General features: G+C 41.2%; 1 protein-coding gene across 4 annotated transcripts in view; it reads right to left on the bottom strand.

Annotated features, from left to right (window-relative positions):
• RSPO2 (R-spondin 2) overlaps positions 1–22,477 on the bottom strand; it is a 228,149-nt gene that overhangs the window by 167,783 nt on the left and 37,889 nt on the right. Inside the window, exons 1-2 of one of the 4 annotated variants that reach the window (XM_061439139.1) lie at positions 5,239–5,897; positions 4,772–5,027 (exon numbers count right to left, since the gene is read on the bottom strand). The exons of 1 other annotated variant lie outside the window; for it this stretch is intronic. In XM_061439139.1, the coding sequence (XP_061295123.1) occupies positions 4,772–4,865 (94 nt within the window). In that variant the 5' untranslated portion in view covers positions 4,866–5,027; positions 5,239–5,897. Of the gene's footprint in view, positions 1–4,771; positions 5,921–22,477 lie in introns of those variants that run through there. 2 more of the 4 variants (XR_009740899.1, XM_061439138.1) reach the window with 2 other exon arrangements.

The following is a 22,477-nucleotide window of genomic DNA, read 5'->3' as shown; positions in this document are numbered from 1 at the left end:
TGTGGCAGATTATGGAGGGGGAGGGGAACGAACATCACAACATTTTGAAAAAAGAATGTTTTGAGCTTACTACCTCCTTTTAGCAGGGTGGTTCTGAAGTATTATGTCAAATGATTTGTCAGTCATCTATTTCCTGAACTTGCGAGGTGTAAGAGTGCTTATTTCCAGAAAAAAAAAAAAAAAAAAAGGTTCAAACGGCAGTCAGTTGGGAGAAAAGGAATAAAAAGTGGCCGGGACAATCTATAAACTGGCCAGTTAGTCTCCGAATACATCAAGAGGCGGCTGTTCATTAAGAAATTAGAAGTGTCATTTCCAACTTGTGATTTCTGCAAACATTGGATTCTACCCAGGCTGAATTTATAAACAGTTAACAAAGCCAGAATTAAGTGGAGGCCTGACCAAATGTCACCTATTCTTAATCACTTCCAAATTTCAGGAGCAGAGTAAGATGTTGGTTGGGACATGGCAACTTTCTAACCTCTGTGCATTGGTAAGATACTAGCCAGAAAAACTCAGAATTATGTTGAAAGAAAAGCCCATTAACAACAGAAGAAAAGAAAGAATGTATTTATGCTACAAAGTTAAACATCACACCGAGCTTTTCTGAAACACTCTGGAACTTAGAAAAGTAAGCATACAAAATGTATTTTGAAGCTTTTAAGAGTAGGTTAATATGTTCCATGTGCCATTTTTATTTTCAAAGAATACTGTGAGAAATAAGCTATCATTAAAAGTACTTGTGAAACTTGCAAATATCTCCACATCTTTTCATTCAATTTTTAAAAATACAAATTAATTCAGCGCTACAAGTTTTAAGAGAAAGCATGAGTCTTTTTATTTTTTAACCAAAGTTGCCAGAAACATACCACACTATTTGTGATAAACATTTGTTTCATGGAAGAAGCCAAGTCTAATCATAGGAAAATGCGCAGTTATGGAGGGAGAAGCTGAAGCTTCAGTAGGGAAAAGCCTATGGCAGGAAACACTTGTCATATCGCGCCCCCTACCATCAGACCACCAGAAACACAATTACATGTCTGGGAACCTTGCTGCTTTTAAGAGTTTCATGAAGCAGTCTTCATAAATCCCTGGTAAATCTGTGACCGGTAAAAATCACTGGGACAAAAGATATATAAAACGAAATCACTACATACTAAACTCAAGAAGTCCTAGAAATACCATAATAAAGTCATGATATCTATCCACCTTTCAGTAATTCAGCCTGAAATGTGACTTACAACCAACCCCCCAAATAAAACAAATTGAATAACCCAGTTTACCATGCAAATAAATCATAAGAGGCCCAAGACAGATTCAGGTTATAGGGGTTAACAGTAGCTAATAATGACTATATTTTCAAAAGGGACTGGAGAGTGAGGGGGCCAATGAGTTATGACTGTTACCACGTAGACAAAACACGAGTTGTCAATCAGCTTTTCAAAACATTGGCATGTGTCTCCCCTCTATAAGAAATCCATCCACACTATTGTGTTTGTGCCTTACTTTCGAATATATTGCTGCTAGGCCCCAGCAGTCACTATCAAATGCATTTCTATTGTCTGGTTTTGTTTTCTAAATAAGCAGACAAAAGACTCGTAGGTGGCTAGTGTTGTTTATGATGGTCTCCCCTTAAGTTTTATCTGATATTCTAGTCTCTAATCCTCTGGCCATATTTTGAAATAAAGCATAGAGTTAAATGATATATTTGCTCTCTATTCTAAACTGGATGCAATTGATTTTAACTGACTAAATTATCTGATCTCTGCCAAGAATTTTATTTCATTAAGAAAATGATATTATAGAGCATCTGAGATCATAGAGCAGACTAAACATAATGCCAAAGGAGTTCTGAGAATGCTCCACAGTGAAGGTTTGATTATTTGCAGATGGAATATGAAAAAAAGGAAAAGAATCAGATCCCAGGCATTAGCCTAACCAATCCTGATATCACTGCTGCCGACATCACAGCACAAAGTCAAGAAAATAACTGGTCTTCTAAGCCAGAGCACCTTTTTTTTACAGTACTAATCACTTTTCTTCCTAGAAAGTAATACTTAGCTGCCACCATCCAAAACAAAGGGAAAAGGGGAAATGTTGGTACCACAATAGGCTCTAGCATGTCAACTGTCACTACTGACATGATTTGGCTAGTACTCAAGCATTCACCAAGGAACTAATTTAAATCAATCTCCTTTGGGAAGCCAATTGTTTGGTATGCGCAACAATTGGTGTATGATCAATCAGCGGACATGAGATCAATTAAAACCAGCTTAAGCCTGTGAAGAGGGACAATTCACACAACCTGAGTTAGATCTCTATTCATTTCAATACTCTCACAATGCAATCCTTAAGCTTTCTTGCAAAGCAGAAAAGCTACTATCACCCTACACTGACTAGCCAGCCCTTTAAGTAGTTCCACTTTTAATTAAAAACACAGTATGCCTTTTGTTGGCACAGATAGTGTGGTCACTTTTAAGGACCGAAGTTATTTTAGCCAGCAGCTTGAGGTTTGGGAAGGGACATCTGTTAAGGGAAACACACACACTTTGATTTTTTTTTCCTTTACAACCTTACTAGTTTATATGTAGTTTGAAAGCATTTGAAATTTATTAAATTGAAAGGTTTGTCTGGCACAAGTTACTACCGTGGCAAAAGCTGCACACTTTAGAATCGGGTTTCTGAAGGTCAGCACTTGGGGATGTAGCAGTAATTGCCTTGAGATTTTGCTAAAACAGCTTTGAAACAAATAGGTTTTGCATCAGACCCTTAAGGAGGCATAGGCAGAACTTTGGAGATGGCACTGCAAATAAAAGCATGCAGTATCGCTTCTGGCCGCAGGGGTGCTGTAAAGCCATGCTCCACCAAAGAGCATCTATGTGTTAAATTCTACTAGAGCAACAAGCTCGATTCCTCCCCATTCAACCACAATGCAACAAGCAGTGTGGATCAGAAAGACATCGCTGAATTAGCAAGTCATTTAATAAACAAGAATTTGGCAAGGGGTTTTAGCTCTTTCTGTATGTTGAATGTTAGTCTTTTCAATCAAATAGACTGTAACCTCTGTTTATAAGGAGGAGGGTGGGGGGGAACCTCTCCAAACACTTTGACCACAGTGTCATCAAAACCTGCCAGCTCTACCAAGTGATACCTGGTAAGAAAATACTGGGGTGGAGAAAGGAAAAGGGAGGTGAAGGAGATGGAAAGGGGCTTTTGCAAGACATAACAATATTAAACTTTCACAGCCTCTGGGAAGAAATTCCTCCCTAATGTATTTATTCAGAAAAACTTGTGAAGATAAGCATTTTCGAAATGTCAGAAATGAGAGACCAAGAGTTAAGAGAACCGGGGGTTGGAGAAAGGGGTGTCCTTTTAAAGCACAGCTCCATGGTGTCAATTGCAAAGCGGAGGTGGCGGAAATCGCACACGACCAGCTGTCCTGGGCTCTGCCCTCAGGCCGGCCAACCTTCAGCCCCGCATTTAGGTGAGAACAGCTTAACGACGTCCTAAAAAGCTTTGAAAAAATAAAGGCGCAAAAAGCTCTCTCCAAAATCTGGATGCAGGACTGGAGATTCCATAAAACGAGTCAGAAACAACCCACATCACAGGTCGAGCGAGACGTTCACATCCCAGAAAAATCCAAATCTGTCAACCTCAGGACAAATTCTAACTGCGCAGAAGTCCAAATTGCTGGACCAAGATGGATAAACTCTGGGGAGCTGCTGTCCACCTTCCGCGAGGCAGTAGTGCAAGGTGAGCGTGTGTGTTGGCGGTGGGAGTGTTGTGGTTTGTATTTAAATCCTTCAGGAGACTTCATTGTGTTTAGCGGCCCTTCCCCTAAAATGAAGTTAGATTAGCTGCAGCCGCAGCAGGACTCAAACACGGGCGCACTAAATCTTCCGGGAAGCTAGCTCTCTGAAACCGTTCTGGAGGTTTCCACTGGCCTTCCGGCAGCGCACATGTGTGATGGAGAGGGAGGGGCGGCTAAAAAGCCACAAGTGAGTGTCACCGAGGCCAGGAACCTCAGAAATAGCTGCTTGTGAGGGAAGTAAACGCAGAGGGCAAACTCGGGCCTGTCCCCAAAGTATCATTCTGCCAGCGAGCGTTCCCCCCAAAACAACCTGCGCACGAGCTGCTGTTCAGTGTACCAAGTTCAGAGAGTCCTTCCACCTCGTCTTAAGGTCCAGAGGAAGACAGTATTGCTCTTTTCCTGGAAATGCAGATCCTCCACAACGACTTGGTACCCCTCCCCAGCCCTCTCGCTCGTGCTTTCTGGCCCACGCGCGCGCGCAGACACAGACACAGCACAGATACACATACACACAGTTGTAGGTAGGCCGGTCGAAAACCATCTGGGGACAGGGTTTGGGGCGCACGTGGGTGGCGAAGGTAGAGAAAAATGAGGAGCAGGGGAGATAGTTGAGAGGACTAAAAAGAGAAAAAGACAAAAAATAACAAGAAAAAAAAGGATGCCAGATTTAAAAAAAAAGAGAGAGAGAGACCTATAGAGAAGAGTTCAGAAGTAGAAGCTCGACAGCTAACGTGGGTGCGGACCGCACCTCTCAGCCCGGAGCGCCCGCAGGAAGCCGGGCTCACCCGGCTCGCCGCGCCTCCTGAGGACAGAAAAGACCGAGCTCTCGGCAGCGCCCCGGGGCCCGGAAAGTGAGGAGCCCAAAGGCCGGGTGGAGGGCACGGCCCTGCCCACCTGAGCCCGGGGGCGAGTGCCGCCGCCGGCGCCCCCGACCCCACGCGGCTCCGGCAGAGTAGAACCCACCTCTCTTGCTGCGTCTCCATCGATTGCCTTGGCAGTGGCTGTAATCCATACAGTTCAGGATGATGAGGGCAAAGGAGAAAAGACGAAACTGCATCTGGGCGGTCGGGCTGGGGAGAGACGCCTCTCAAAGTAGGGAAACTGGAGGGCTCATCCGAGGAGCCGGCGCAGACCGCGCTGCTGGGGAAGACGCCGAGGGGGGAGCCTCCACTAGCCAGGGGGGCTGCGCGGGTCAGTTCGGCATCTCTCCGCCTTGAACCTGAGAGACGAGGAGGAAAAGCCGGGTGGAGAGAGGCCCAGGGAGGCAGCTGCCTTTTCACGCGTCCCAATTTAAGAAGGGAAGGGAGGGGGAAAGCGAACTCACTGCCTTGCGCGAGCCGCGGAGCGGCTTAACCCGGAGCGCACAGCTGCAGGCAACTTGGAGAGCAAGGTGATTACAATCAGTGAATTAGCAACCTCTGCGGACTTACAGGCTCCGACCCCGGGGAAGGGACGTTGCGCGGGCGCTTCGGGAAAAGAAAAGACCTCCACGGTCCCCGAGGGTGCAGGTTAAAGGCTCGCTCTTAGGTCCTCTGGCCCAGCAGTGGGGTACCCAGGCGCTGTGGCCACGGTGGCGGGCGCGGGTCGCCTACCGTGAGCACTCACGTCTCAGGCTGCGCGGCGTGCCTAGGCGCGGCGCTCCATCCCGGGATCGCTAAGCGAGACACCTCGCTAGCACGTGGGCTGGGGAAAAGTTTGCCGAGGCCCGCAGGGAGCGCGTGGCAGCTCTGGGGTACGGGCGGCCGCGGTGGGTTCGAAGCGCGCGGAGGTTCCTCCGGACTGACCGCGCCTAGCAGGAGCGCGGCTGGGCGGGCGGGACCGCAGCCTCTGGGATGCTGCGTCCCGGCCGGTGAGTGCGATCCTCAGGCGAGGGGCACGCCCGCTCTCACTCTCTGGATCCGTATCCAATTGTGCGGTTTCCAGAGCTCTCTCCACAGCCACTTTTCAGCTAAGGTTTCTCTCTTTCAAGCTGTGGGAGACAGAACGCTCCTGGGAGGGCGAAGGGATGGCGAGCGCACTTTCCGATGGAGATGCAGCAGGGCCCAGGCTTGGGATGCTTCTATAAGTAGGTGGTGCTGTGGTCCAAGGCAACTAAGTCAGGGCTGCCTTGGAGTTCCTGGGTCCTAAAGCCAGAATCTCTCGGGTTTCCCTGAGGTCCTAAAGAGCGCTTACAGCCTCCAGAGAGCCTACCCCCAGGCGAGACCCCTCTGCGCTTTCCTGGAGTAGGGAGCTAAACTGAAGAGTGGCTGAGATGGACGCGTACCCCTAGACTGTGCCAGCCCTACAGCCCAGCTGTCCTCACCCCCAGGGCGTCTGCTCTGGTGCTCCAGGGCCGGTTCCAACCTCAGCGCCGACCTTCCTGCGGGAAGACCTGACTGATGGCTTCTCCTAGACCTTCCTTTCCGAGCTCTGAGCCGGGACTGCTGTTTCTAAAGCGGAGTTTAAACCTGAGCCTCAGCCCGAAAGATGCCGCACCTCTGATACTCTTACATTTACGTCTTGGCTTTGTTTTATAGGAAGACGTCTTAGTACAGCTGAATCTAAAACGCGTCCTCGGTTTAGGGAGGGAAAGGGGTGTTCCAATCCTTTGCTTATCCTTAGAAGTCTTTCTTGACTTTGTGTCTCCTCCAGAAAAACTTCCAAAAACCTTTGATCCCTTGCTTGCAGTATTCTAGAAATTAGGGCCTTGCTTCTTCGAAGAGAAGTTCAGTTCTTACTGAAACACTTCTTATTCATAATCCTCCTCCCTCCCCCACCCTCGCAGTCTCCTTAATTGAACTTTTAGGTGCCTTGAGTTTAGGGAATACTCTGTTTAACGAAGTGCTACATACTCTTGATGCTATTAGATTTCATTCTGGTGAAATCTTAGGTTCTGAAGTCATTACTGTAGGAATGAATTTACTGCCTAGGCAAAAGATAAGAATTTATACTGCTAACCAGGGGTTTAGGAATGTTTGCAAATATGACCACAAGTACCATATTATTATGCTAGCATTTTGTACCATTTAAATTTCTCTATGCCTTCAGTTTAAGATGTTCAGAAGTTTGGAGATTTGAAACAATCATATAAAACAATAAGGCTATTAAAATAGCACAATTATTAACTGTCCCATTAATACCTATCCGTAACTTTTTATAGACATTACTATTTATATAGCAGCATTTACGTGACTAAGAATTTTAGTGTTATTCATTTTATGTATATCTGAGAACATCCAAGTCATCTGAGTTGAAGTCCCTGGTCCCATTTCCCAGATAAGAAAATTCAGCCCCTGAGATTGGCCCATAGGGCACAAACAGAGTTAAGGACATAATGGCTAGAGTGGATTTGTTTCTTAGCTTTCAGAACCTTTGATTTTTGTCACAGAATTTGGAAGTAATTGGAAACATTTCAGTTTAGGGAGTGGCCCGATATTTGGCATGATATTACAGTGACTACCCCCTAAGCATCATAAATAACATTTCTTCCACAGACTCACAAATACACACACCAAATTCATTGCACTTGCAAAGAAATTCAATCCATGACACAACAAACTCCTCTCTAAATAAACCCTCTGCCTTTATAGCCTTGGGATCCATTCAAGATTAGAGATCATCAGTGTCTTTTAAAATATTTAAAGACAAAAGTAAGTACAAGACCAAGTAGATCTAGCTCCATGTGGGTTGTTTTAGACACATCTCTGGATCTTTTCCTTGTCGGTACTTTTAGGACATTAGAACACGAACTCTTTTACCCCTACCATGTTCTGATTTACAGTCAATTTTCTATTTCTGTCAAGAAGTGAGTCCAACAGTGTGAGGACAAACTCATCGTTGATGAGTTTTCATTGTAGAAAGATGAGAATTAGCCACTGTCATCCTTAAATTTACAGACCACTTTCAATCTTCTGTCTTCAAAGGTTACTTTCCAAAATTGTAATCATTTGGATTGCACTGTTGGCATTTTTAAAACCAGAGATACTTTTCAGCTTAGTGAACTCCTAAATCCATTTCACACATAAAAAAGAATGTTAATAGTATCACTTCTGCTGAATATTGGTTAATGCTGTTAAGATAAGAACGGACCCTGGAAGCCAAGAAGATTCCTAATTCCTTTCTCCTTGTGCTCTCTCCTGGTCTGTCTCTAAAGGACACCAAGGAACTTCAAAAATCTTTCACACTTTGTTCTTAGGGTACTTAGGATCTCACACTTAATCTCTTTGGACTAGTTTGTTGATAAAGCAGAATTTTTTTTTTTCCTTTTTTGCCATTCACTGAATATTTTTCCTGATTTCAAGAACCCAGGAATGTTTTTGCTACTAAAAAATACACCCCTAGCAGATCCTAAACTATCATTAACTTTAATCCCATATTTCTGCATCCTTTCATTTCTAAACTGTGAAAGTGTTGTTGATGAGGCTCAGTGCTCAGAGTTTCTCCATCATAGAGACTCAATGGACTTTTTCTTTAAACTGAGTTTAGATGGTGGTTTCATTAAACTCGCTTTATAAACAGACATGTGTCTGGTGTATGTTTACAGAGAACCATACTGAGGAGGTTGACATCATCCCACTCACTGGTGATAGAGAAGGTTAACCGAGTGTGAGGGAATGCCTTCCACAGAGATTCTATCCAATTACAGTGTATGAAAGTGCCCATCTCCCTATAAACCAGCCAATGTGTTTTGACCTTTAGCACTCCTAGGCAAAATATGATATATCAATGGTTTTAATTTTTATTTCTTTTAAATGAAATTATGCACCTTTAATATGCTTAGGCAATTTATATTTCCTTTTTTATCAACTTTTCAAAGATATCATTTACCTTTTTTTCTGCTCTTACTCACTTAATTTTATTTTGTACAATATACTATAGATATATATATGAATATATTATCTTTTGCTATTTGGGTTGCAAATGCTTTTTCCAGGTTTATCATTTGTCTCTTTACTTAAATTTTAAAAATAATTTTATTTAAAATTTGTCAGTCTTATCTTTATAATTTCTTTGTGTTACACTTGTAAAAAGCTCTTCTTCATGCCATTCTTTTTAGTTTTTATTTGGGAGTTTTCTAAGACACTTTTTTCAATGTTAAAAACTGTACGATGTTAGTGGTTTCACGACTGTATGATGTGGCTACATTAGAATAGAGTTTACATTTTCTAAATTTTTGCTAAGTATTTATGTTCACAGATTTGGTTGATTTTGGCTCTGACTCTCATTTTCATCATCTAATTGATTTAGAGTCTTCTTATCTTTTCTGTTATCAGATATTCATATTCTCAGAGTTAAAGTTTCCCACAGTCTTCTTATTGATTGTTGAAATTAGTTGGTGTCATACTTACTCTTCCACTCTAGAATTTATCCATTATTTACTTTGGAACAAATTATGGCATTTTTGCCATTGTATTAATATTGATAGTATATTTTTTTTCTGTTAAATACAAGCTGAATGTCCATTTTGCTAGTTACATGTGATAGCCTATGTCCATTTATTATATTTTGTATGAGATAATTAAATTAATTAATACAAAAGATCTTCAACTAGGTCACTGACCAGTTCTTATCCAGGCTAATTTGTTGTTTTTAAAAGCCACATCATAATCACTTATTTAACATTTGAAAAATGTGTAAATATTTGACTCCTCCAAATATTAATACTATGTCCTGCCACTTGAGAACTCTTCTGTAGACTGATGTGATAAGGCCCATTTCTCATTTTGTTCTCCATCCTCATGGAAGAGATCCAGGAGGCTCTCTTCAAAGGAAGTCTAACTCAGACCAGCTCATAAAGAAAAAAACATGAGATTTGACCTGAAGTTTTAAAATTATTCCCTTTATTTAATCTTGTGCACTCTGAACTCTTTTGAACTAAAATAGTGTCATTTCCATTCTTTTTTGTATGAATGTGGTTGCTGGAAGGAAGTGTTACTACACTTGGTTAATAACAAGAGATAAAGATTCTCAGCTATTTTAAGAATGAGACAGTTTTCATTAATAGAAGAAAATGTCTCTTTTTGCTCTTTGTGGACATGCAATTAGTTATGCTAATTGAGATGAACAATAGAACAAGTAATCCCTAAGAGCAGGAAATATGCTTCTTAGAACTTTTTTCACTACCCATGTCACAAATAGACTTGCCTCTCCTAAGCATTTGGCCTGTCTTTAACTTATGGTTATAATGAGCTCTGTTACTTCTCAGGAGCAAATTTGTGGTCAGACACTTTATGTACTAGTCTCATTTCTTGGTCCATTTTATATTTCTACTCTTATTTTCCCTTTGCTGTGTTTTTTGCACCTATTTTTAGTGTTGTATTTTTCAGTATTATTTGCATCCTTATAAGCTGCTTTAACTTTGGAACAATACAGAAAACTTAATAATACATACCTTATACACATGATTCAGTTCAGTTCAGTCACTCAGTCGTGTCTGACTCTTTGCGACCCCATGAATCGCAGCACGCCAGATAATTTTATATTTATGTTGTATATATATAATATATATATGTAGGTTGAAGACCATAGGGGTTCTAATTCAACACAGGGGTTCTAGCTGCCGACTATGTCTATTCCAATTGTTCACTCTAGAACTGAGGAAATAACCGTGGCATGAATCATGGGATCCACTAGGCCCATTGAGAGGTGAACCCAAACCCAAACTCTATTAATTACCCAGTCTTCATAAGACACTTCTCTTGACATTTTGGGTGTCAAAAAATTAACCAAAGTCTACTTACTTCTCCTTCCCCAAAACATAGTCATCTGAGTAAATGGCTCCAGGTCCTGTGGGGGAAGACCGGGAAAAAGATTTATGGTGAGAGTCCTTCCTCAAGAGACCTTACCTTCTCTTCATTCAAGGAGTTCTCTTCATTTTATGGTTCTCAACTGGCTCAAGTCTTGGTTGGATAAGAGGCTGGGGCTTCCCTGATGGCTCAGTGGTAAAGAATCCACCTGCCAATGCAGAAGACACGGGTTCTATCCCTGATCCAGGAAGATCCACATGCCTCAGAGCAGCTAAACCCTGGACCACAACTACTGATCCTGTGCTCTAGAGCCAAAGAGCCGCAACTACTGAAGCCCTAGAGCCCGAACTTTGCAACAAGAGAAGCCACCGCAATGAGAGGCCCGTGTGCACTGCAACTAGAGAAGTCCTCGCAGCAGTGAAGACCCAGCAAAGCCAAAAAAAATAAAAAAATTATTTTAAATAAAAGAAGAGGCTGTGACTATTGTGGTGACTCAGATTATACTTCTATAAGCCAAAACTAAGGTTTTTCTCGTATATAACACTTTAGTAGTCTGTCCTGTCTACCTCAGTCCTAGAAAAAAGTAAGTTATAAATACCAACTACAATCACATAACTAGCTGCAGAAACATACTGCAGCAATAAGTACTTCTTTCTTGATTTGATATAAATGTCAAATATCAATATTTTGTCATCTCCTATTCCTATTTACAGCTGGTAAAGAATCCGCCTGCAATGTCGGAGACCTGGGTTCAATCCCTGGGTTGAGAAGATCCCCTGGAGAAGGGAAAGGCTACCCACTCCAGTATTCTGGCCTGGAGAATTCCATGGACAGTCCATAGGGTTGCAAAGAGTCAGACACGACTGAGTGACTTTCACTTTCAATTTCATTCCTCTACTATTTAACATAAAATGTATAAATTGCAGCTAACCTTATATCTGGAGAAGGCAATGGCACCCCACTCCAGTACCTTTGCCTAGAAAATCCCATGGACAGAGCAGCCTGGTAGGCTGCAGTCCATGGGGTTGCTAGAGTCAGAGAGGTCTGAGCGACTTCACTTTCACTTTTCACTTTCATGCATTGGAGAAGGAAATGGCAACCCACTCCAGTGTTCTTGCCTGGAGAATCCCAGGGACGGGGAAGCCTGGTGGGCTGCTGTCTATGGGGTTGCACACAGTCAGACACAACTGAAGCGACTTAGCAGCAACCTTATATCTCAGTATTTAAGCTACAGAGTACAGAATTGTGAGTATGACTCAGCTAAAAGAATGACTGTCACCCCAAGATGAATAAAGGGACACATGAGACTTTGAGTATCCTCTTTTGGGAAGCAGGTCTATATGTTTTTGTGTGGATAGCTGTGCCAAGTACTGTGGAAACATAAATTTGTGTTTATCATTATTTGTAAGTTAAATGTGGTCAAAAGACATGTGTAGTGGGTGCCAGATTGTCAACAGCTGGATTGTTGTAGTTTATGCTATCACTTGCGTTAAGTTGGGAACTGTATTTCTCAAATCCTCTGCTATGCAATGATACTGAATTGCAGCTGGTTTAAAGAGGAATTTGAGCTTCTAGGGTAACTCAGTCATAAAGAATCTGCCAGTCAATGCAGGAGACTCTAGTTCAATTCCTGGATCAGGAAGATCCCCTGGAGAAGGAAATGACAACCAGTTCCAGTGTTCTTACCTGTGAAATCCCATGGACAGAGGAGCCTGGCAGGCTGCAGTCCAGGGGGTCACAAAAATTGATTTTGTGATTCAACAACAAAAGAGGAATTTACATGGGATTTGGAGGACAGATATTAAACAGTGGTCACGACTTCCCAGAGGTCTTTTATCAGCAAGATCCAGTGATGGACAGAAGGTATGCAGTGGGTACGAGCTTGAAACTCACTCTACTCTACGTCCTGCTTTTCTTCTGAATTCTGACCCTGCTTACCCAGAACCCCTAGTCCTACTACTAGATGACCAGCTGCAGAGGCAGTGTATTTCCAGAAGCCACCCACAAATTCCCCCTTTGCCATCACACTCTGGTGGTGGGGTACACTTGGCTTCCCAAACATATTAGTGACTCCTCTGCCCCTCCAGCCCTCCAATCCCCCTTCCAGAACTTCCCTTCTTCAGGTCCTCTCCCAGTGACATAAAGTCTAATTCTTCTAATAGTTCCATCTGTAACACCAAGTGACTTTACTCTCCTGCCTGAACCATGGCTGACGTAAGTATTATCTGTTGATTTTTCCACTGTTAAATATGAGAACTTATTCCCTTTTCTTCCTGCTTCTCCCCTAAACACCATCCTCTGCCTGCCTCAGCCTCGTCCTTCAAGTACGGCCAGATCAATATCGCATGGCTATGTCGCTGTGTCTGACTATGTTTTCCAGAGCTCAGTCATGTGTAAACTGGACTACTGTTGCTTTCCTGGGCAACTCTGTTTTCTCTAAAACTATCATTACCTTGTCTCCTCTGCAGAGTTTTCTGTAGCTTACCAGAAACTGAACCCAAACATTTATCTTAATCACCTCTTAATATGTTCCTTCATCCCACGTAGACCATCAGCTTCATCTTCTTCAAGTTTCTCCTGAAGGCTCTGGAGCACTTTTGCTCAACTGGTTCCCCTTTGTGCCTGATACACGATTGCCATTATGTCCCTTCACTAAGTGCCTGGGAATTCTTTTCTCTTCACCTCTAGTGGGTTTTTTGTTTCCTATGACCCATGTCTTCCTTTTTCCAAGTTAATTTTCACTGTGGTGGAGGATATGCTCCAGGAGTTTCCTGAAAATTTTTGTATAAGGGTGAACATTTTTCGAGACTTTTCTATGTCCAGAGTGTCCTCATTTTACTCTCACAACTATTTGGATAAGGTATAAAATTTCGTGTTGAAATCATTTTTCTTTAGTAGTTTGAAAACAGGACTCCATTGCTTTTTACTTTGCCGTAATGCTTTGAGAAGGTCAAACCTTTCTAATCACTGATTCTTTCTCATGTTCCTCTCTGTAGCCCACTCCCAGAAGATTGAAGGGCTGAAATTTCACTGATACTACTTTGTCATGGATATTTTTTTATTGATTTTGTTAGAAGTTTGATGGCCCTTTTAACCCTGAAAATGTATGTTTTTTAGTTCTATAACTGTTCTTTAATTACTTGGTATATGATTCCTCTCAAGCCCATACACACATTTTTCTTTCCTCCTTTTTTTTTTTTTTTTTTTTTTGAGAATCCTAGAGTGGCCCTCTAATTTTCCCATATTTTCTCTCCTACTTTTCATGTCTTTGCATTTTTTCTCTACCTTCTGGAATATTCCCTCAACTTCATCCTTCTTGTCTTCTGGTTAGGTTTCATTGCTCTTCTCACTTTATTATTTTTTTTTTTTTAATTTCAGGAGCTCTCTTTCATTTTAAGGTTGTCTTTACTGTGCATAGTCTTATTATTTTCAAGTTGTGGTTTGTTTTGGTCTTTATCTTTCATCTTAGAGACTTTTCTTGATATTTTATAATTCTTGGCTATTTGTTTATATTTAAAAGTGAGAGATTAACAAGCCAATCTTTTTTAAAAAAAATTCTTACCACTTTGGTGATGCTTGCCAACTTGAACTTTCCTGTGTGGTAAAAACAGAACATAAGTAACCTGAACGAGGAATTTATTGGAAGGAATCAAAATACAATTTATTTAAATATTTTCACTAGGGTTGGTCAGATTTCTCAGAGAAAAGTTTTCCAATATTCTGCAAAGATGGAAGGTTGAGGGGAGGCAGTTGTTGTCTTGTCTTTAATTCTTCCTTTCTCTGTGATTTTCTCCCCTTATGAAAAAGTTATTTTACTTAAGATTTCATAAGACTTCAGAAGAGAGAAAAATGAAAGGCATGGAAATCCATTCTATTATTACTTGCCTTTGTATGTTTTTCCTTTATTCACTCAACAAATAATAATTGAAGTCCTGTATATTGACACAGTTATGGATGCTGAGAATACAGCCATGAGAAAGAAAGATGAGATCCTTATAGAGACTATATCTTAAGTGGGAAGAGAGTTAAATGATAAAAACTAAATACATGGGGATTGTCTTAATAAATAAAAAGTGTTTATTTTTGTACATTTATCTTGATGCAAATTCAAAAACCTTACACATAGCCTTTCCCAAACACAACTAATAATTTAAATTTTGCTGCATTGACTTTATCATTCACTTTTCACTTTACCTCTACAGCTATGTATATTTTTCTGAACCACTGATGTGTAAGTTTTAAACATGGTCTGTTAGTCCTAAATACCTCAATGTATACTCCCTGAGAACAAGAGCATCCACTTATGTAACCTCAACATTATCAAAATTAAGAAGTTTAACATTGATAATATATTGTTACTTAATTCATACTCAGTATTCAGATTTTCTCAGTTATCCAATGTGCCCTTTATAGCTGCTGATTCCCCAGCATGGGCTTGAATCCAGGATCACACATTACATTTACCTGTCATGTGTCATTGTCCCCTTTAGCCTGGAACTCTTTCTCAGTTTTTCTTTCTCAATGATGGCCTTGATATTTTTGAAGAACACATTCTATTTTGCCTCCTAAGAAATCTGTTTGCAGGTTAAGAAGCAACAGTTAGAACTGGACATGGAACAACATACTGGTTCCAAATCGGGAAAGGAGTATGTCAAGGCTGTATATTGTCACCCTGCTTATTTAACTTATATGCAGAATACATCATGCGAAATGCCAGGCTGGATGAAGCACAAACTGGAATCGAGATTGCTGGGAGAACTATCAATAGCAGATGACATCACCCTTATGGCAGAAAGTGAAAAGGAAATAAAGAGCCTCTTGATGAAGGTGAAAGAGGAGAATTAAAAAATTGGCTTGAGGCTCAACATTCAGAAAACTGAGGTCATGGCATCTGGTCCCATCACTTCATAGAAAATAGGGAAACAATGGAAATGGTGAGAGACTTTTGGGCTCCATAATCACTACAGATGGTGACTGCAGCCATGAAATTAAAAGACGCTTACTCCTTGGAAGAAAAGTTATGACCAACCTAGATAGCATATTGAAAAGCAGAGACATTACTTTGCCAACAAAGGTCCATCTAGTCAAGGCTATAGTTTTTCCAGTAGTCATGTATGGATGTGAGAGTTGGACTATAGAGGAAGCTGAGCGCCAAAGAATTGATGCTTTTGAACTGTGGTGTTGAAGAAGACTCTTGAGAGTCCCTTGGACTGCAAAGAGATCCAACCAGTCCATTCTGAAGGAGATCAGTCCTGAATATTCATTGAAAGGACTGATGCTGAAGCTGAACTCCAATACTTTGGCCACCTGATGTGAAGAACTAACTCATTTGAAAAGACCCTGATGCTCGGAAAGATTGAAGATGGGAGAAGGGGACGACAGAGTCTGAGATGGTTGGATAGTATCACCAACTCAATGGACATGAATTTGGGTAAACTCCAGGAGTTGGTGATGGACAGGGAGGCCTGGCATGCTGCGGTCCATGGGGTTGCAAAGAGTCGGACACGACTGAGCCACTAAACTGAACTGAACTTATAGGAAACACTTTGAGATTATGAAAATACCCTCTTTCTCATCAAACTTTCACCCTAATTTTGTCATATATTAATGGTTTATTAACTGATAATTAATTATAACTCTGATATAGTTAACTATCAGATAATTAACTCTGATGGTTGTGAAATGGTGATTTTTCTAACTACATTATTTCTTCCACATTTATTAGTTGTTATTTTGTAGGGAAAACTGTAGGGAAAAGTTTTCTCTTTTCCCTGATCAGTAGATGGAAAGCATACGGACCCATAGATTCTTATTTTGCTCAATGTGTTATACTGTGTTATTACACTTATTTTCCATCTCAGTTTTCTCAGATTTGGCCTGTGGAGAATATTAAGCTGGGTTCTGCACTCCAAAAAATTGAACCCACGTCTGTCGTGTCTCCTACATTGGCAGGCAGAGTCTTTACCACTAAGCCACGCAGTTCTACCTTAGGAAGATAATTACTTTGGTAGCACTGAAAATGCATTGAAGGGAAACCAGTTCAGAGGTTAATTACTATGACTATATTATATATTATATATGATATATAATTATATATATATACACACATACACATGCATACAGTTGATTCTCATTTCCATGGTAGTTGTATTCTACAAAGTCAACAATGAATTAGCAAATACTGACCCATTGCTCCTTAGAGAAATACAGGGTAAGATTCCTGTAAGCCTCTGGTCTCTTTCCATCAACCCATCAATACATAACCTTGTTTTATATATGTTTCTGTTTAAAGACACCTTACTTAATATATATTATTAATTCACTAACATCCTAATCACAGCAACAGCACTATAAATTCACATCTGAATGCAGTTGATTTAACATATTTTTTCCTGAAAGGCACATCACAGCTGGGGGACACTAGACAACATTTCAGCACTACACTTGGGGACCTTTATAACTGAAATTACCAACAACAATCCAAAATGTGAAAAATCTGGCCCTAAATAGATCACAAAAATGATATTTGTTTACAGTATGAGATCTGAAAGAAGGCGAATGCCACCTCATTCAACCTCAGCTGGGAATATAAATGTCATGTGACTCAAATTTTTGCCACTCTGTACATGTCCATGAGTGACCATGAAAGCACCAGGAATATTGATTTTGAGGCTACAAATAAATTTTAATGAATAGGCAAATTTGCAAAAGCAGAATCTGTGGATAATGAGTATCGACTACATACCTCAGTTCAGTTCAGTTCAGTCACTCAGTCGTGTCCGACTCTTTGCAACCCCATGAATCGCAGCATGCCAGGCCTCCCTGTCCATCACCAACTCCTGGGGTTCACTCAAACTCACGTCCATCGAATTGGTGTTGCTTTCCAGCCATCTCATCCTCTGACATCCCCTTCTCCTCCTGCCTCCAATCCCTCCCAGCATCAGAGTCTTTTCCAATGAGTCAACTCTTCACATCAGGTGGCCAGAGTACTGGAGTTTCAGCTTTAGCATCAGTCCTTTCAAGAACACCCAGGGCTGATCTCCTTTAGAATGCACTGGTTGGATCTCCTTGCAGTCCAAGGGACTCTCAAGAGTCTTCTCCAACATACCTACATATGTATAAAAGTAAACCAGTGCAATGTTAGTGGAGACAAAAATGAAGGATTTGATCAACTAAATGTGGGTATGGGGAGAGATAGAAGGCAAAGATGATGCTGAAGTTTCTATTTTGAAAGACTGGGTAAATATTAATGCTATTACCAAAAAAATATAATCCTGAAAAAGAGACTGGAGGAGAAAGATAATAAAATTTTGGAAATATAGAATTTTAGAACAAGGATAACATCCTGGCAGAGATAGATAGTAATTGTGATGATACGAAACTGAAGCACCAGAGGCCATAGCTAGACATAAAATTTGATTATTGGTTACACATAGAATACAATTGAAGTGTTAGGACTACAAGAGATTACTTAGGTAAGAAGCAAAAAAATCCATGATAGAACCTTGAAAAATGTACTAAAAAATTAAGGTGTCTAGAGGAAGAGAACCAATGAAAGAGCCAAGAAGACTGTGGGGGAAAAACTCAAATCTAAGGGGATTACATACGTTTTCCTTGTAACTCAGTTGGTAAAGAATCTGCCTGCAATGCAGGAGACCTGGGTTCGATTCCTGGGTCAGGAAAATCCCCTGGAGAAGGAAATAGCAACCCATTCCAGTATTCTTGCCTGGAGAATCCCATGGACAGAGGAACCTGGCAGGCTACAGTCCATGGGGTCGCACAAGTCAGACACGACTTAGCAACTAAACCAAGGGGATTAAAAGAACAAAAACAACTAAAAAGGCTAGTAAATGATCCCCAAGCAGAACAGGAAGTAAAGGAAATACATGTCTAAACATGTATGTTATACAATTCTAAATATGCAACATTCTTTGTATATTTGGTGCCCCTTGCCTGTGTCACACTCTAATTTTTATCATGTTTTCAGATGTTAGAAATGATATAAGATTGGAGAAAGGTAGATATCCCACAAATACACCAGAGTCCAAATGGACCAAGATGATAGTTTTTTGGAAAAATTGGAAACAACTTGTACCATCAATGTCACGACAGAGAAAGTATATGAACCAAAAATAATGAAAAGCTGATCCATGATGTCATGTCAAGAAACAGGTTTTTCTATCCCATTGCAGTAAGGCTTATCTATAAGGAAAGAACAGGAGCAGAAAAACCAGGAGAGCAGACTTCAGAAAGAAAAAACGAGGAATATTGAAGCATTAACCAGAGTTTTCAGAGAGAAGACTTCCATTTCCTGGGAATGGCAGGCTGGGTTATTTGAACAACTCTCCTGCTGAAACCAACTAAAAATGCCAGGTATAATAAACATGTTTCTAATAGGTACAAAGAACTAAGAAGATATTAAGAAATAACAAGCCAAACAAGAACCCAGGATGATAAGTGAACACAAAAGCTACTTTCAACCTGAAAACATTTGCCCAACATGAAAATGTGAGTTTTCGTTTTCTCAGGATGGAGAGTGTGTCTTGTAGGAAGGGAAATAGAAAATTCAAAGCAAGGTACATATTAGTTGAGAAATTAAATAGGAGACCCTCCTCTCAATAAGTTGGTACTCTAGCTACACCCTTGGAGTCAGGGTGACTCAGTAGCAACCCAGCCCCCACCACTTCTTGCATCTCAGATTTACATTACCTGAGCAGTCTACAGACCCTCAGAATTTAATTTGCATTAAGATGACCCTGGACTGAGAGTGTCTGTGGCTGCTGGCAGAAGCAAATTCTAAACCTACCCAGGGGACCTCCCTGGTGGTAGTGGATAGGAATCTGCCTGGCCATGCAGGGAACATGAGTTCAATCCCTGGTCCAGGATGACCCCACATGCCACGGAGCAACTAAGCCCTACGAGCCACAGCTACTGAGCCCACGTGCTGCAACTGCTGAAGCTTGTGCACCAAGAGCCTGTGCTCTGCAACAGCAGAAGCCACTGCAACAAGACACCTATCCTCTACAAAGAGTAGCTTCTGCTTGCCGCAACTAGAGAAAGTTCGCACACAACAGTGAAGACCCAGCACAACCGAAAAACTACATAAATAAGTAAATAACCTGCCCAGGGAATAAAATAAAATACATTCATCCTGAATTCACATTATTTCTATGAATAATTTTTCGAATAGAAAAACAAAATACAAGAGAACCAAGTGTATACACACAAAAAAGTCACTATGGACAAGAAACAATGGACAACAGAGCAACAAAGATTATAAATATTGGTACAATCAATCAAGCAAACTATAAAGCAATTATGCTTTAGTGTATTTAAAGAAATACTAAAAACAAGCTTGATAGTATCTGCAGGGAATAGAACTGACTGTGAATGAGGTAGGGAGACAAGGCTAAGGACAACAAAGCTTTGGGGAGAAAACGTGGAAGATTATGTTTCATACTAATCTAATGAAGAAAATCAATAACAATACCATCACTTTCATCAAAGTGCTATTAAGCCCCCACTATGTAGCAGATAGAGTTCTAGAAAAACATCTATTTCTGCTTTATTGACTATGCCAAAGCCTTTGACTGTGTGGATCACAATAAACTGTGGAAAATTCTGAAAGAGATGGGAATACCAGACCACCTGACCTGCCTCTTGAGAAACCTGTATGCAGGTCAGGAAGCAACAGTTAGAACTGGACATGGAACAACAGACTGGTTCCAAATAGGAAAAGGAGTACATCAAGGCTGTATATTGTCACCCTGCTTATTTAACTTCTATGCAAAGTACATCATGAGAAATGCTGGGCTGGAAGAAGCACAAGCTGGAATCAAGATTGGAAAAAATATCAATAACCTCAGATATGCAGATGAACCACCCTAATGGCAGAACGTGAAGAGGAACTCAAAAGCCTCTTGATGAAAGTGAAAGAGGAGAGTGAAAAAGTTGGCTTAAAGCTCAACATTCAGAAAACGAAGATCATGGCATCTGGTCCCATCACTTCATGGGAAATAGATGGAGGAACAGTGGAAACAGTGGCAGACTTTATTTTTCTGGGCTCCAAAATCACTGCAGATGGTGACTGCAGCCATGAAATTAAAAGACGCTTACTCCTTGGAAGAAAAGTTATGACCAACCTAGATAGCATATTCAAAAGCAGAGACATTACTTTGCCAACAAAGGTCTGTCTAGTCAAGGCTATGGTTTTTCCAGTAGTCATGTATGGATGTGAGAGTTGGACTGTGAAGAAAGCTGAGCACTGAAGAATTGATGCTTTTGAACTGTGGTGTTGGAGAAGACTCTTGAGAGTCCCTTGGACTGCAAGGAGATCCAACCAGTCCATTCTGAGGGAGATCAGCCCTGGGATTTCTTTGGAAGGAATGATGCTGAAGCTGAAACTCCAGTACTTTGGCCACCTCATGCGAAGAGTTGACTCATTGGAAAAGAGTCTGATGCTGGGAGGGATTGGGGGCAGGAGGAGAAGGGGACGACAGAGGATGAGATGGCTGGATGGCATCACCGACTCGTTGGACGTGAGTCTGAGTGAACTCCGGGAGTTGGTGATGGACAGGGAGGCCTGGTGTGCTGTGATTCATGGGGTTGGAAAGAGTCGGACACGACTGAGGGACTGAACTGAACTGATGTAGCCGATCTCTGTGGTTTTTGCTTGTCTTTTCCACTCCCTTCCTCTCAAGTAGCAATCTTATTTTCCTTAATAAGGAAACACACATACCACAAGAAAGACTCGCCTTCTTTCAGGCTCCAAGAGTGGCAGTGAGACCGCAGACTGACCAACTGAACCACTCCCTTCACCTGGTGACTGTAACTGATTCAGGAGTGGGACTGTTTTCCAAGAAAGACCAATGAACATAGGACTTTTGCTGGAACTCCTGGGTTAGCTGGAACTGCTGAGGTTGCTAACCTGGTAGTCTGGAAGTCTGAGGGCTGTCTTAGGACCTTGAGGAGACAGTGTGCCTGTAGACAGAGCCAACACCAAGAAAAGAGAAGTGAAGAAAGAGAAATAGATTCCTGATGATAGCCTTTAAACATATGGATTCTATGCCTATAGGCCAGAAACATCTCCATTTCTTATACCAGGTAGTACATTCCCTTTTTATGCTTAAGTCAGTTAGAGTTGTGCTTCTATAACTTGCAAATTAGAGTCCTGGTATATAAGAACAGTATTCAGAGCCTTGGACTGGTCACCAAGGATGAAATATCTGAAAGAGGGAGAGTTGGTCTTGGAACGGAAATTTTTAAAAGAGAATATGGTTTAAAAATTCAGGTAATGAGACTTATCTATTGCCAATGCATCCTAAAATAATCTCTTTCTACTGATTTTCATAGCATTTTATCAATTACCCGATCCCAGCACTCAAAACATTTTACTTGGTATTGTAGCAAAATTTGTATATCTTTATCTCTTCTATATGAGAGTTTAAATTTAAAAATAAAGTTCAGACTTTATTTTTCTGGGCTCCAAAATCACTGCAGATGGTGACTGCAGCCATGAAATTAAAAGACGCTTGCTCCTTGGAAGGAAAGTTATGACCAACCTAGATAGCCTATTCAAAAGCAGAGACATTACTTTGCCAACAAAGTTTCATCTAGTCAAGGCTATGGTTTTTCCTGTGGTCATGTATGGATGTGAGAGTTGGACTGTGAAGAAGGCTGAGCGCCAAAGAATTGATGCTTTTTAACTGTGGTGTTGGAGAAGACTCTTGAGAGTCCCTTGGACTGCAAGGAGATTCAACCATTCTGAAGGAGATCAGCCCTGGGATTTCTTTGGAAGGAATGATGCTAAAGCTGAAACTCCAGTACTTTGGCCACCTCATGCGAAGAGTTGACTCATTGGAAAAGAGTCTGATGCTGGGAGGGATTGGGGGCAAGAGGAGAAGGGGACGACAGAGGATGAGATGGCTGGATGGCATCACCGACT

The sequence above is a fragment of the Bos javanicus genome, chromosome 14, assembly GCF_032452875.1.
Source record: "Bos javanicus breed banteng chromosome 14, ARS-OSU_banteng_1.0, whole genome shotgun sequence".
NCBI lineage: Eukaryota > Metazoa > Chordata > Mammalia > Artiodactyla > Bovidae > Bos > Bos javanicus.
The sequence above is the reverse complement of the archived record's forward strand: the minus strand, read 5'-3'. Positions and strand labels throughout refer to the sequence as shown.